Raw genomic sequence first — 15,091 nt, forward strand, 5'->3', positions numbered from 1 at the left:
AAGGCAGGAGCCAGGGATGATAGTAAGGGAGGTGACAAGCATTGCCTTTGCCCTAAATGATCTGAATGGGTAATGATTTGAGTCTTATAAATGATTGAGAGACCTATCTAAAGGGAATACACCTTCAGCATGGCATGGGCAGCCTGTTAAGGTGGACCGGTGCACATGAGCAGAGGCACGTCCTGCCTGTGACTTCTGCTCATCCCGATGCATCCTTAAGAGAGCGTATGTGGGACGTGGCTGAAGTCCCTGAAAGCATTCCTCTCTCACCTCTCTTACCTCAGGGGAATGGGATGCGCTCAGCCGTTGACTCCTCTCCTCCATCAGTCTCTCTCTGTTGTTCTCTCCTCCTTTATTTCTTTCTGTATTGCTCTCCATCCCTCTTTTCTAATCCAGGGGTGTTGAGTGTTTTCCCCACTGCCCAGTTGAGTCGGGATGGGAGGTGGTTGATGGGAGATGGAAAAAAAGAGCATGAGGCAGAGAGAAAAATTCCTCCCCTCGTACGATTTGAGGGTTTTATTTTTGGCATATTGATCCTCATTATTAATGGCATATTGGCCCTTACACCTACTTGGTTCACTTAAGATATGTCATCACTGTGATATATCTAGAATTGTTGTATTTTAAAGATGAATATTTGATGAAAGGTTCCATAGGCCTCATTTACCTGCTCTAGTTACCTGTCGAGTAGCTGCAGTGTCCACATTGGCCACACTGGGGCACTCCAGACCCTGCCCACTTCTCTGTTGTGCTAGAAAATTCTACCCTCACTCACTGAGGCTTTTCCAGAACATCACCAAGAGGGATGTACATGACGAATGATCGCTGACAGCGGAATGATGCTAAGGGGGATTTTCAACGTCTGTCTATAAATGTCCGAAGTATGGAGTGATTGGGACGGAGATATCGTGTAGACATTACATTTATCAAACATGTCTTCTACCCATGAATTTGTCGGCGAGGTGTTTGAAAGCCGCCCAACCGGGACCAACATTGTAATACAAACAATCTGCATTTAATCTGCAGGATTAAACTCATTTCCATTCTGTTAAGTGGTGTCGTGATTAACAGGGGCAACTTTCAAACAGACCCCCCCCCCTTCATGTACCTGTTGGCAAATACTGAACAGCAACCGCAAAAGACATTATGTTAGCTGGTAACAAATTGCTCACATGTACCTAATTTAAACCGCACTCCAGAAGCAGCGCGCCCTTGTTAGCCGTGCCTGGTTGCCAACCTGACATGTGTATGAGAACACCTATCCATCTTACTGAGCTCGACAGCTCGGCTCTCCAGCGGGGCGGGAAATGGAAACTGTGTGAACAGGTAGAGGACGGACTTTATTAACCACTCAGCAGTTTGTGACCCGGAAAACCCAAATTACCCCAAAACCCTCTTGTCTGCCTGGCCTGGGACGCGACCATGGTGCTAAAGGAGCTCCTAATCAGCCCCAGATGGGAGGCCTGCTCTTGATCGCAGACAGTAGCTGACCCAGCCAGGCTTTATGCTCCTTATAGCACCCCCTCCTCCTTTTTTAATTTCACCTCTGCGACCACAGGCCCTATTAGACCCACTTTATAGACCTCAATATGTGTGTATTAAAGAGCTGTTTTACAGAGAAATCCATGGATGTCATGTTTGTGTGCCGTGAATGGAAATGATGTGGTTTAGTATGAGCGATGGAGTGAGGAGGGAGATGTCTTGTAAAATGAATCTTATTTGGTGTTTTATAAACTGGATATCAAACTATATGAAACCACCTTCCATCTCAGTGCAACGGAAATGTGTGTGATTAATGTTTTTTGTATTCAATGAAACTCTGTGTGTCTGATTTCAACTGTACCATCCATATCTAAATATAGTTTTCTTTTTATTGTCAGGGAATCAAGGCACGTATTCTTGAGACCTTTGTGATGCTCTTCCTGCTGGCTCTACTCATCCTGGGTATAGTGTGGGTGGCATCCGCACTCATTGACAATGATGCAGCCAGTATGGAGTCACTCTATGGTATGTTTTTAATGGTCTCTCAGTCATGTGTGCCTGTAAATGTCTTTATTGTAATTTTTTTAAGGGAATAGTTCAATATGGATTATTTAATTAGTTGTGAAGATGTATGTCCCTCTCACGACTGCCTGCAGAATGGATTGAGCCAAGCTTTCTTCACAAACATGCCCACCTCTAGCAAATTTACTAATAATATCTTGCTTGTTAAATCCATTAGGAAAATCTAACTAGAATATCACTCAGTGCTCAGAGTGAAAACCACCTCCAAGCCCTAATAGTCCCCTTAAATCAATTAAAATCAAGGTCTTATTATGAGGTATTATTCCTAGAGAAATAAACAAAAATGTCAAACAACGCCCTATCTCGTAATGTTGAAGAAAGTGAAAAATAATTCCCCATAACCAAATCTGCTCCAAAGGGTAATGGCCCATAACCCACCCCTCCACCAGGTTTCAATAAAATTGGTTCAGTAGTTTTTGCATTATCCTGCTAATAGAAAAACAGACAAATAGAAATGAGAACCTAACCCTGTGACAGGGGTGAGAAACAAGGTAAATAATGTATTTTACTTGGATGTTGCATGCTGGAACAATTTCTAGCATAGTTATCAAAATGTTGACCTGTCCTTTTCATAGTGTATATTTTATTTAATCGATGTATTTTTTTCTTCAGATCTTTGGGAATTCTACCTTCCATACCTCTACTCCTGCATATCTCTAATGGGAGGATTGCTTTTACTCAGTAAGTCATTTAACGTATTCACGCACGCACTGAAGCAAAGAGAATATCAGAGCTGTTCTGGTGTTTATCATTGAGTTCAGTTTGCTGTGAATAAACACACTGTTTTCTGCCTGTGTCTAGTGAGCACTCCAGTGGGATTGTCCAGGATGTTCACAGTCATGGGCCAGTTACTAGTTAAGCCAACAGTAAGTAATCCTTCTGATGAAGTATTTAAATATACAGTGTAAATGGTTTGTTCAACAGAAAAAAAAAACCTTCATTGAATAGTTTTAAATTGGTTATGGTCTATAAAAGACCAGATGAACTTGAACACATTGACTCCGACTTGAAAATCCTTTGCTCCTCCTCCTCACGGTCATTTACACCCGCGACAGACGACTACAAATACATCACCAACTCATCCCCTCATCTGCCATCTCTCCAGTCCCACTTTGGGCCTAATTATTACCCATTTCATCTCTTCCTCCTCTGCTCCCTCCCCTTCAGATCCTGGAGGACCTGGATGAGCAGATTTACTGCATCCATTTGCAGGAGGAAGCCCTTCAGAGGAGATTAAACGGTATGTCTGTGGGAGACGTGTTGGCACATTATAGGGGAAGGGAGGGGGGGGGTTTGACTCTCCTATTGGGTGTGATGGAGCATGCCACACTGGAATCAATTAGCATTGAAAATTCAGCCAGGCATGCACACACACACACCCACAAAATGACATTCACAAAGACCCACACACACACACTTGACACCAGCCTTTGTCCACCACTGTTTTACTCTCATAACTTTCTGATTAAGGGCGAAGCAGCCATCATGACAGGGACCATATTTTATGTGAAGGAAGTTTTTAAGCATCCATTTAAGACATTACCGTGCTACTGTCACTGTCGGGGAAATGATTGCCTCATTTAATGTCAGGCCCAGAATGGTAGCCTGGGTAATAGGATGGAAATTAAATCTTTTACAAGAAGTTTTGGCTCAGTCCTACGGACATTAAAGAGCAGCAACTTTTTTTTTTGGTGACTTTTTGAAAAGAAACCAGGAGCCTTGTGCTGTTTGTTCTCTGGACCGGGAACAAAGGGAATGTTTAAAGAGTTTAAGGATGGTGACGATTTTTATTTTCGCAGCCTGCATTTCCTCTTCATGAGCGCCCCTCCGCGTTCCCAGATGCCTTGTTTGACGTTGAATTACTGAAAAAGCAGGAAGTACTTGGGCCACGTCCCAAAACTTACTTTAATATTAACTCAAGCACGCAACCAAGTGTACAGATGCGAGTAAATGAAGAGGATGAGCGTCCTTTCAAACCAGGGAGGTAAGGGAGATCCCTCGCTGATAACGCTTGTTTTCAAATGCTACGCCGGCCACCGCTATAGACTGCCACCTAAGCGTATGGTACCTTAGGGCTCATTCCACACTGCAATGCTTTGAACTAAATGATAGAATAATTGTAATCTGTTCCTTATCATCCGCAAGTCTGTTTGATCTTTACAAGTCACTGTGAGGCAGCAAAAAAAAGAGAAAGAAAAGTGGTCAACATGTCCATGTGTGCACCGAGGCCAAGCTGCAATTCATTTTTGTCCCGTTTAAAGAGGTGGGAATTAAAGGCAAAGGAGGATGTCGACATGAATGTTTTTATGCGCACACTGTATGCACGTCTACACACACACACTCAACGTCCATGCTCACACATAGGTGAAACTGAAGGCTAGAGTGGTGTTCCTTTTGATCTGCCGAGAACACTGACTAGGAGGCAGTTCAGGGACAGTTCACAGGACACACTCCAGAGGTGAGCAATGCCGTCTTCTTGCTTCACCTGTGTTCTCTCTCTGCATCCAGCTCCCCGAACAGATTATCCTCTCACACAGTTTGTGTTTGTAGATGCGGACGGTTGAGCCACATCAGTTGATGCAGTTGTTTATTTACACGTCTGAGCCTTTGTTGTACTCCCTCTACGTGCATTTGCTCATTTGTAATGACACAGTTTTTAGTTGTGTTGATCAGAAGCTTGTGGTTTTAACTGGCTGACTGGACATGTGTCTGTTTTCTTTGTGCAGTGCACGATGAACCTAATAAAGTGAAATGTTCAGAAACATGCTCCTCGAACATCTAGATAAGCTGCTTTTTTTTTTACATTTTACTTACAAACTATTTTTTTACATTGCCACTAATTTCCCTAGGAAATAATTCATGGATCTGGAATGAATAAAATCTATTATATTTAACTGATATCTATAAGTGGGTGCAATTTGGTGCAGATTGATTGGATTTAAAGGGACTGTTGGGCCTTGGCAGACGTATGCGCTCCACTGAGTTGCCATTGGATCGGTAATGATTGACATAAAATTAGCTGGCGACAGTTTTGATAACTCAATCATTTATTAAAAAAATTAAATAGCTTTAGTTAGTTCTCATTAAACTTAATGGCACTAGTTTCTAATCTGATGCATTTCTTTATGACCTCGCTGTCTTTACTCAATACTTAAAGAAGATTAATAATACTCAAAGCCTCTTCTAAAGATGGTATCAGGGACTTGATCTTAACGCAGTAAAGCATCTTTGAGATGAGTTATCCCGACTGAAAGAACTTTGCTATATACGTGTTTCAAATAATTCCGGCTGTGGGGATAAAAGGGGCTCATACCTAATTCCTGCAAGCTGCACCTAGTTAAATGACTGTAGGTATGATTTCAACAGGCACTCTGGCTTAGAATGTGTTCTGAAAGTACAATCTAATAACTCAAGTCGACAAATTCACTGCAGCACGGGCAGTGTGGCACACATTCCTGTCCACGCTGCCCTTTCAAGACCCTGATCTGCTGATATCAGAGCAACAGAGCGCCTGTCCAGATGCTATGCGGCACAATGACCTTGCCGGCGCCTCTGTTGTCTCAGCATGGTGTTTAGCATATTTGTAGGTGACGTAATTTTTCGGCTGTGGTGAAGGTTGGAGAGGATACGTTGAATTACTCCAGGCCTTCCTGGCTGCCAGAAGCCTCACTCAGCATCTCTCCCTCGCTGTAATTCAGTCTTCTACTCAATGCTGCCAGCTGAGGGAGAAGAATTTATTTAACTTCAAGTTGCAATGATGTCATTGAAGATACTGCAGTGGAATTTCTCACCCTTTTACCCTTCTGCTTGGAACAAGTAATGATATTGTTCTTTGTCTTAAGTTAGATCTACTACTTTTAATCTTTGTTAAGGATCTAGATTTCATTTGATCAATGATTTATCTGTGCCGGGTGACGAGTAAGGCCGTGTTTGGATATGTTATGCACATAGGTGATAGATTAGTTGGCTTGCGGCTGAGCAGATTTGGCTTCCCCGAGGCTGAGTGTTCAGTTCGTCTCTATAGAAAAAGAGCTGTTGAACTGTCCGTGACATTTCCTGTTGTGTTGTGACTGCATTCGCTCGGAGGGTTCAAACTTTCCCCTGCTTAGATCCCAGGACAGGTATCAGCGAGGGCACAGACAGGACGGTTAACTCTCTCTCCCCGTCTATCTCACCTCTTTTGCCTACTTCAACCCATCCAGACAGGGCGTGTCGTAATGACAGAGGGAAGAAAAAGGTTTGATCAAAGTGATCGGTCCTTCACTCTTGTAACAAAGATGAAAGATGGTATTTTTATTGCACGCTAGTAACAGTGTAACACTGAACTAATTGGTCTTGATCTGCCAGTCACCCCAGGGGATGCAAATGGATACTCTTCCACTTTGGCTCTGAGGGGCCTCTGCCCTAGTGCGTCAAGCTGGAAGGAAAACAGAGTAAAATAGATAAATTAGCCTTAAATGAGCCGGCCTTGTGGTTTTCCTGGAGAATCCCTAGCTGTCTTCTCTAGCCCACTCAACCAGTTGTGGCATGTGCTAGACAGCTCTTGACACAAGAGATTATTTTTACTTGTTGGAGATCACATTGTTGTGTTCTGAGCAGGATTACTTGTTTTGATGGGATTGCTTAATAAAGTCAAATACCAAAAGCTGAGGTAAGTTGAGCACAGTGAGAAGTTAATCAGGGCGTCATCTACTGTTTTTGTCTGATGTGATGCATGAGAAATGTATGGAAATACTGTATTTAAACCTGAAAACTCAAGAAAGCATCTGATTATGCAACAAATGTAATTAATTGAAATGTTTCTGTCTCTGCAGGATCGTCCTCGCACACCTACACTTACACCCGAGGAAGCTTTACTCACCAGCTCAACAAAGAATTGGACAATGTCAGAAACCAAAGGAATAAATTGGGTAAGTATTTGTGTTATTAGATACGGCTGATGGGAATACGGAGGGATCCAGTCTCAGAGTTTTTGCCCCTCTCTAGATGTCAATGAAGTTAGCTTTTGGCTTATTGCTGACAGGCGGCCGCTTTCTCTCCATCTGCCTTAATTTCTTAATTTGGACTTGGACCAGAACTGCCTGATAATTTTCCATCCATTTTAGGATATTATAAATGAGGCTTGAGCCTTTTGGGGAGAAGGGGGGGGGTGAGCACAAAGGCACTTAGGATATTGGACAAGATGCAAACTTTATATTGTAGCAAGCCTTTTAGTGTTGTCATTAATTTAGAAGGATGGTGCATATAAAGTGCACTTGGCAAACTTCTCGGGCAGGCAGGGTGGGTGCACTTTGAGAATAAGGAGGACTAACAAGGTTGGAAGTAGAGAAAGAAAGTCAATATGGTAAGAACTAGAGGGCAGTCAGATGTGAGATGCATATTGTAAGTGGACTGTGGAAGTCCATAACAGAAGACACAGTGCATGTGGTGTACAGACAGTCATCCGTTTCTACACACATGCCTGATGAGATGTGGAAATAAGAGGAAGATGGAAGATATAAACCTTGAAATGGTTCAACATTAGTTGCTCACACACACACACACACACACACACACACACACACACACACACACACACACACACACACACACACACACACACACACACACACACACACACACACACGCGCACGCACACACACACACACTCTGACCAGAATATAAATCAAAAAATTAATTTTGCTGCTTTTCTTTTTATCCAGGATTTATTATTGTTTCCACTAATTAAGGCAATGATGATTGTGGCTAATTAAAGAGGAAGAGCACCTGTTTTGAAGGTTATGAAATATATATATTACCTGGAGGGGGAAAGGGGGTTTCGATGAGAGTTGAGATTAGGTTTGATATGCACACACACGATATGTTTTACCAAACCAAGCTGTACAAACCCTGTAAACAAAGCCGGAGGGGTTTGAGGTTTCAGTCGTCGTCTTTGATGAACATATTAATTAACCAGTGGTGGAAAGTGGTTTGTAATGGAGGATTTGAGCTCATCACGGTATCTCGCTATCAAAGAATCGGTTCTATGTATATTACTGAACAGAAACAACCTTGCACTTGGTCTCACTCTCATTTCTTTTCAGAGAGAAGAAAGAAAGCATCAGGTTGGGAGAAGAACTTGTTGTATCCCATAGTGATGCTGATCCTGCTCGCAGGAACGGTGAGTGCTGAGACTGACCTATCATTAAGCCTGAACTGTTTACTCATGGCGTACACAGCCTGGCTGGTGGCCATTGGTTATAACACTGCACCTCAAACTCCGTCCTCTGACAGTTTTCCCACAGTGTCTGGGTGGGGGAACCACTTTTGTTTAATAGCTGTTTAAGACAATGCTGAATAGCCACCTGCAACAACTGTGATTTTCAATAGATTATAGTGTGGGAATACTGTTTACGCCGTCTGATATTGTTAGATAAGTTAGAAAGGCCATGTGAGACGCATGGCACGTGCATCACACAACCCCCACATTGTTCAAGTTTTGAGAAGCTTAATGTTGGAATGGTTAAAAATCACAAGACGGTTATTATGCATGGCCATACTTAAGGATCAGCAAGGCCCTGCAATTCAATTATGTCATGATGCTGGATACTTTTAGGATTTGATCAATCTTTTTTATAATGATACCATGTGTAAACAAATCTTTATCTTCCTCTCTGTCTGCAGACAATCTCAGTTATTATGGTGGCGCTGAACATCCTCTACCTTCTGGTGGATGAGACTGCCATGCCCAAGGGATCCACAGTAAGCCCGCTGTCTAAATGAACTTCATTTTTATCACCACACACACACACGCACACGCTCCTATCAGCAGACCATGTTCCTGGTGGAGACATAAGTCAAATTCCGGATATGCTCAGGTGCACGCTGGAAGAAAAGGGCCGACCAGATGTTAATCAGGCCTCAACCTTGTGCCTCTGGTTTTGTTTTGGAAGCTCATTGAAAGTCATTTCACAGCAGCGTGCAGATTCAGTGAGCTAGCGACGTGTCTCAGGTCCACAGTGGGTGAATAAGCTGCTTTTCCGCCGCTCTGCAAAGGCAGACAGGGCCAGGTGAAGGGCTCTCACTGTGAGGCACACTAACTGAGTGTGCACCGACTCCCAGAGATTCACATCTCTGCCTAACATGCAATGTGTTTTAAGCTTTCCCTATCTCTTCTCATATGCAGTGACAGAGGTGCATGTGCGTGTGCTTGCATGCGCGTGTGTGCGTTTGTGGTTGCATTCTTGTCTGAGAGGGGGCAACATAATGTATCCTATTTCTCCCTCATTTCATTTCACGTCTTGCGGGCAACTGACAGAGCTGCCCTCAACATTCCAATTATTTTATTGAGCAGAGATGTTTTCTTTGGCATGACGCGTCGCAGAAAATCCCCCAAATTACACTTGTCATGCAGCTTGAAGCTGTCCTCCCTGACAGTGTGGCCCCACTAAATGGTTTATGCGTTTGTAAAGCCGAATGGAAGCCACACCTCTGATCTTACAGCACTACAGGGAGAAGGGTTGGAAGAGTGTGGGGGGGGAGAGAGAGAGAGACTCGTCTTCCATAACAATCGATACTGATATGGTATCCATCTATCCACCTGTTAACCCTGCCTTCTAGCTGTCAAAGTCCATCCCTCTAGCTTCCAAATGCCCTTTAAGTTCCCTGCACGCTGTCTGGAAGGAGATAAGCACAGGCGAGGGAAATATAAAGAAGTAGAGAGAGCGGCTGGTTTGAGGTCTGGGTGAGACTCAGACTGTGGGAAAGTCAAATGAGGCCCTGATGTGCTGATTGTTGTGTGGGGGGGCAGCACAATGGAAGTGCCCTGTCAATGTTTGTCTTCCTCTCCAAATACGCATCCCTCTGTAGTTCTTAGCATACTGAGCAGTGCCCCGCTCAGCTTTACAGAGCAGAGGATGGAGGAGGATGATGAGGGGCAATGAGAGATGAAGAGTAGGGAGAAGAAGCAGGTGGATATAGAGGAGGAGAATGGAAAGATGCTGTAGGAACAAGGTGGAGGAGGAGGTGTAGGGAAACTGAAGCTGCCTCTGTCAAAGGACACGGTGTTTTACAGCTTGATGAACAAGCACTAAGAGGAACCAATAAAATAGTAACTGCAGGCCCTCGTCTTTGGCAGCCACCACACTTGACACTTTATTTTGTAAAATGGACAATTAGCTGCAACTGGACTGTAATTTTCCCCTCACTAAAGATGCCCTTCCCTCCAAACACTCAAATGCACATAAAAATACCTCCACAAAAGCACCTTCACTACGACTTCTCAACTCGTGTCTGATGACTTTTTGTTCTCACTCACTGATAATGTCTCTAATTATGGGAAACTCTAAAATCAAAGAACAATTAGACAAGATGGTTTGACAGTGAGAGTGAATGTACCACTGGGACGGCCAATAAGTGTCTGTGGCTTTACAGCTAGGAATTGGAAAAAAAGGACAATGACATTTTTATAAGATAAAGTAGAATTCAATATATAAATGTAACCCGGTTAAAAATATTAAGTAATATAATTTCTTCCAAGCATATAAATAGTGTGATTAAAAAGGTTGAAATTCATTAAAATACTATAGAAGTGTTAAAACAGTTAAAAGTATATATTATGTGTTTATTGTTTTATTTGAAGTATAATGTATCTGTAAACGTAATATGAACCAGCATGTATGGGGTTAATTGAGATGGGCCGGAACCTAACCTCTGAGGTTGTTTCGGGACGGGAGGAAAAGGGCGGAGCGAGCAGAGAGAGGACACGCGGAGTATGTAGGAAGAACAGTAACGAAAAGAGACTGTTGTACAGACGTTGAGTGACCAAGTCGTGGAGGCGTTCAACCCGGACTCTCCAGAGGACTCAGTGGTGATTTTCCTGTGGGTGTGAGTGGATTACTCAAACCGTGAGGACGACGTGAAGCTAGAAGCTAACACAGCGGCTAGTTTAGCTCACAGTGACTGTACGAGTTAGCAGCAAGCTACCTATTCAGCAGTGACTGTGGGGAAAGGAGCGTGGAGCTGCAGACGACGAGCGAACACCGCGACATCGGCAGTGACGGGGTTTCGTTTCCTCCGGACGGATCTTCTCCTCAACTCACCTCTTCTCCAACCACCAGCCCATCCCAAGCGACATCCAGGCCTGCACCGATGCACTAAAGGGGTACCCAGGTTTATTTGAAGTAAAGTAATAAGTGCCGGCTTTAGTTATCAGGTGTGTGGGTCCACATATTGCATTTCAGTGAATTTGAGTGAATTGAAGGTTCTGCATTGATATTTTTGGGTTAAAAAGTCTATTGATATCTGTGAATATTTGTGATAGTGTTTCACTAAAACAGAACAAAGGATATTTTTATTTACTGTGTTTACCTGAAAAGAAGAAACAGGGTTATTTCAGTTATTACATTTCTTGCAAAAGAGGTATAATTCCTTTGTTGTGTTTCCTGTGAAAAAAGGGACAATTCAGAGTTTTTACCTTAAAAAAGGGGAATTTATTGTGAAGGTTTAACGACAAAAAGAACATTTATATTTTTATTTTATTGTTATATTGCATTAATCATTGCATAAGTAAATAATTGAGAACTTATTTTCTTAAAACCGTGTGTGGTGTATTTCATTTACTTACCTTTAATACACAGAGACCTGAGGGGTGAACATCTTTATGAAAAACAGGTTAAAGGTGAATTTATAAGTAAGTTAAAAACAGTTCATGTGTGTACTTTAAAACAAAAAAAGAGAGATTCAAAACTAACATTAAAACTGAGTTAATCAGGGTTAAAAATAGTTGATAAAGAACCCAAAAGCCCTGCCCTTATCACCATGACTACCAAGGGGAGCGCTACATAAAATGGAGGCACCACTGGGAAAATTTTGGATTTCTCATTAAAAAAAAAAAAAAAAAGTTAAAGCGTTAAAGGCAAAGTAACTAATTAAAGTGCTAACCTAACTTACAAACAGCATTAACATGGAAAGAACAGAACTAGTGTCAGAGTTAAAACGCTGGTGCCGTGGTGAGGGTTTGGATGAGACACATGCGATTATGACCATCGTCCCAGAAGAAGTAGAGATCAGTGCAGTTGAAGCAACAATGGAAACTATCAAGTCTTTTGGACGAGTGCGTGTCCGTGGGAGAAACTTCAGTGCAAGACTAAACCAACGGATGGTTTTGTGTGAGAGTAAAGAGACTGTGAATGAAGAGAGTGTTCCTCCTGAGGTTAAACCAGATGATGGTGGAGAGGCGTGGCCTGTTATCATCATAGGAAAGGCTCAGGCAGCTGCCGAAGAGTTTAACAGTAAACTGAAAGGGTTGCTGCAGGCTGAAGGTAAAACAATGGAGGACCTCCAATCATTATTCCCCAGTACACCCCCGCCCACTAACTCCACTGAATCTATCCTTCGCGCTGTTGGAGATTTGTTGGACAAGACAACTAAGCCAGCTGATGGAGGGAGTTATGGTCGACTACGCATGTTCTCGGGAGCCCTACCAACGCTGCCAGGTGAGGAACCATTTGACCATTGGCTAGAGCAGGCATGGCTCATGGTGGAGGAGACTGAATGCTCTGACAGAGAAAAAAGACGCAGAATTATTGGAAGTTTAAAGGGACATGCACTAGAAATTGTGAAAGCAGTGCGACACACACATTCTGACGCCAGCCCAAAAGAGTACCTGGAAGCTCTTGAAAGTGCTTTTGGAAGTGCTGAGTCCGGTGATGATCTCTACTTTGCTTTCAGATTAATGCAACAGCAAAAAGGAGAGAAACTGTCAGATTTCCTTCGACGCTTAGAGAGGTCTCTAGCCAAAGTGATTCAACGAGGTGGTCTTCCTGCGAGCTGCATGGACCGAGCCCGACTGGAGCAACTGCTAAGAGGTGCTATCGATTCAGACCTGATGCTGATCCAGCTGCGCTTGAGAGAAAGGAAGGCTGTACCCCCAAGCTTTCTACAGCTTTTGACTGAGATTCGTGCTGAGGAAGAGTATGAAACTTCTAGAAAGAAGCTCAGCGCCTCAGTACACCAAGTGCATGTTAATCAAGAAGTGGATACAAGGCAAGCAGAGATCCAGAGTTTAAAGGCGGAAATAAAAGAACTGAAATCAATGGTTGCAACAGTGGTGACCCAATCCACTCCAGTCAAAGAGGATTACAGGGAGGCTACACCCATCCATTCACCGCCTGGCCCCGAGAACCGACAGGACGCCGAGCTGGCTGCATTGAAAAAACAACTGAAAAGACTAAAGCAGAAAACTAGCAACACGATGTCTGAACAGGACGCTGCAGTTTCGACCATGGAGGCTTCAAAACAATTCTCCAACTCACCCAAAGGAACACCGAAAAAGTCAGAGGAGAATTTCTGCTATAGGTGTGGTGAGAGCGGACATTTTGCCACCAAGTGTCACAACCCTGAAAATCAAGCCAAGGTTATCAGAAAGCTAATTCATGCTTTAAAGATGACAAAAGACAAACAGCAGTCTGGTGGTTCCACCGCCAGTGAAGTAAACTGTGGGGTCAAGAAAAGTGCAGTTACCGCATCAGAGCCGGCTGGCATCCCTGAAGGCTTGGTTGGTCCACCCAGCATCGTACCTGTGAAAGTAAATGGACACTGCTGTGACGCCTTGTTTGACAGTGGGTCACAGGTTACCATTATCTTCGAGTCTTGGTACCAAACCTACCTGTCTGATGTTCCCATACGCCCTGTGTCTGGTTTAGCTCTGTGGGGATTAAGTGAATCCGAGGGCAGTTATCCCTACCGTGGGTACGTAGTGGTCGACGTTGAATATCCAGCAAAGGTAGCAGGTGCCGACCAGACAGTGACCATCCTTGCTCTTATCTGCCCCCAGCCCAGAACTGCAGACCAGACTCCGGTCATTGTGGGGACCAATGCCAGTCACATTCGACGTCTTGTGCAGCAAAGTAAAGACAACGGCATCGACATCACACAGACACTGGGGATACAGTGTTACAGAGACAACACAACCACAGCCCTGGAAGAGGATGATGATATCGGCTGTGTGTTATGGCAAGGCCCTGGCCCACTGACTCTGCCCCCTGGTGGTGACTGCAGTGCAGTCTGTAAAGTCGAGTACAAACACCAAGTCGACAAACAGATCCTGATGGTGGACTCGTCTCCCCTAACGCCACTCCCTGCTGGTGTGCTACTTCAGCCAATGGTGGTGCTCAGCAAAGACGTGAACGTCAGCCATTTCAGAATCTTGGTCCAAAATGAGTCCATGACAGAGACAGTCATACCAGTGGGAACAGTTATCGGGCATATGTATCTGACAGATGCAGCTACTCACCTTTCTCCGTCCAAGACAGCTGACAACGAGTTTGACCCGAATCTGATCAACTTTGGAGACTCACCTGTCTCTGAGGAGTGGAAACAGAGACTCCGTCAGAAGCTATCCACAAGGTCTCAGGTGTTCTCGCTTCACGAATGGGATGTCGGATTGGCGAAGGAAGTAGAGCACACGATCCGGATGTCAGATCCACGGCCTTTCAGAGAGCGCTCTCGTCGCCTGGCCCCAGCTGACCTGGAAGACGTGAGAAAGCACATTCAGGAACTGTTGCGTGCGGGGATCATCAAAGAGTCTCGTAGTCCTTATGCATCCCCAATTGTGATTGTTCGCAAAAAGACTGGAGCTGTGAGAATGTGTATTGACTACCGATTGTTGAACAGCCGAACAATCCCCGATCAGTACACAACACCCTGTATCGATGATGTGTTGGATTCGATGACCGGAAGCAAGTGGTTCTCCGTTCTTGATCTGCGGAGCGGTTATTACCAAATTGCTATGGCTGAGGAAGATAAGGAAAAGACGGCATTCATCTGTCCGCTGGGGTTCTTCCAGTTCGAGAGGATGCCGCAGGGGATAACTGGAGCCCCAGCCACCTTCCAGAGATTAATGGAGAAGGCTGTGGGTGACATGAATCTGCTGGAAGTCCTTGTCTACCTCGATGACCTGATTGTATTTGGCCGAACTTTAGAAGAGCATGAAGAGAGACTTCTTAAAGTTCTTGATCGTCTGGCAGAGGTTGGATTAAAAATCTCG

The 15,091-nt window shown here is 44.0% G+C and overlaps 1 protein-coding gene across 2 annotated transcripts in view; it reads left to right on the forward strand.

Moving 5' to 3' along the window:
- The window catches only part of lmbr1 (limb development membrane protein 1), a 40,291-nt gene that overhangs the window by 11,307 nt on the left and 13,893 nt on the right, over positions 1 to 15,091 (forward strand). For both annotated transcript variants that reach the window (XM_053412010.1, XM_053412011.1), the window contains exons 6-12: positions 1,881 to 2,007; positions 2,677 to 2,745; positions 2,866 to 2,930; positions 3,232 to 3,304; positions 6,879 to 6,974; positions 8,148 to 8,224; positions 8,728 to 8,805. In XM_053412010.1, the coding sequence (XP_053267985.1) occupies positions 1,881 to 2,007; positions 2,677 to 2,745; positions 2,866 to 2,930; positions 3,232 to 3,304; positions 6,879 to 6,974; positions 8,148 to 8,224; positions 8,728 to 8,805 (585 nt within the window). The remainder of the gene's footprint in view (positions 1 to 1,880; positions 2,008 to 2,676; positions 2,746 to 2,865; positions 2,931 to 3,231; positions 3,305 to 6,878; positions 6,975 to 8,147; positions 8,225 to 8,727; positions 8,806 to 15,091) is intronic.

This window comes from Pleuronectes platessa, chromosome 20, assembly GCF_947347685.1.
Source record: "Pleuronectes platessa chromosome 20, fPlePla1.1, whole genome shotgun sequence".
Taxonomy (NCBI): Eukaryota; Metazoa; Chordata; class Actinopteri; order Pleuronectiformes; family Pleuronectidae; genus Pleuronectes; species Pleuronectes platessa.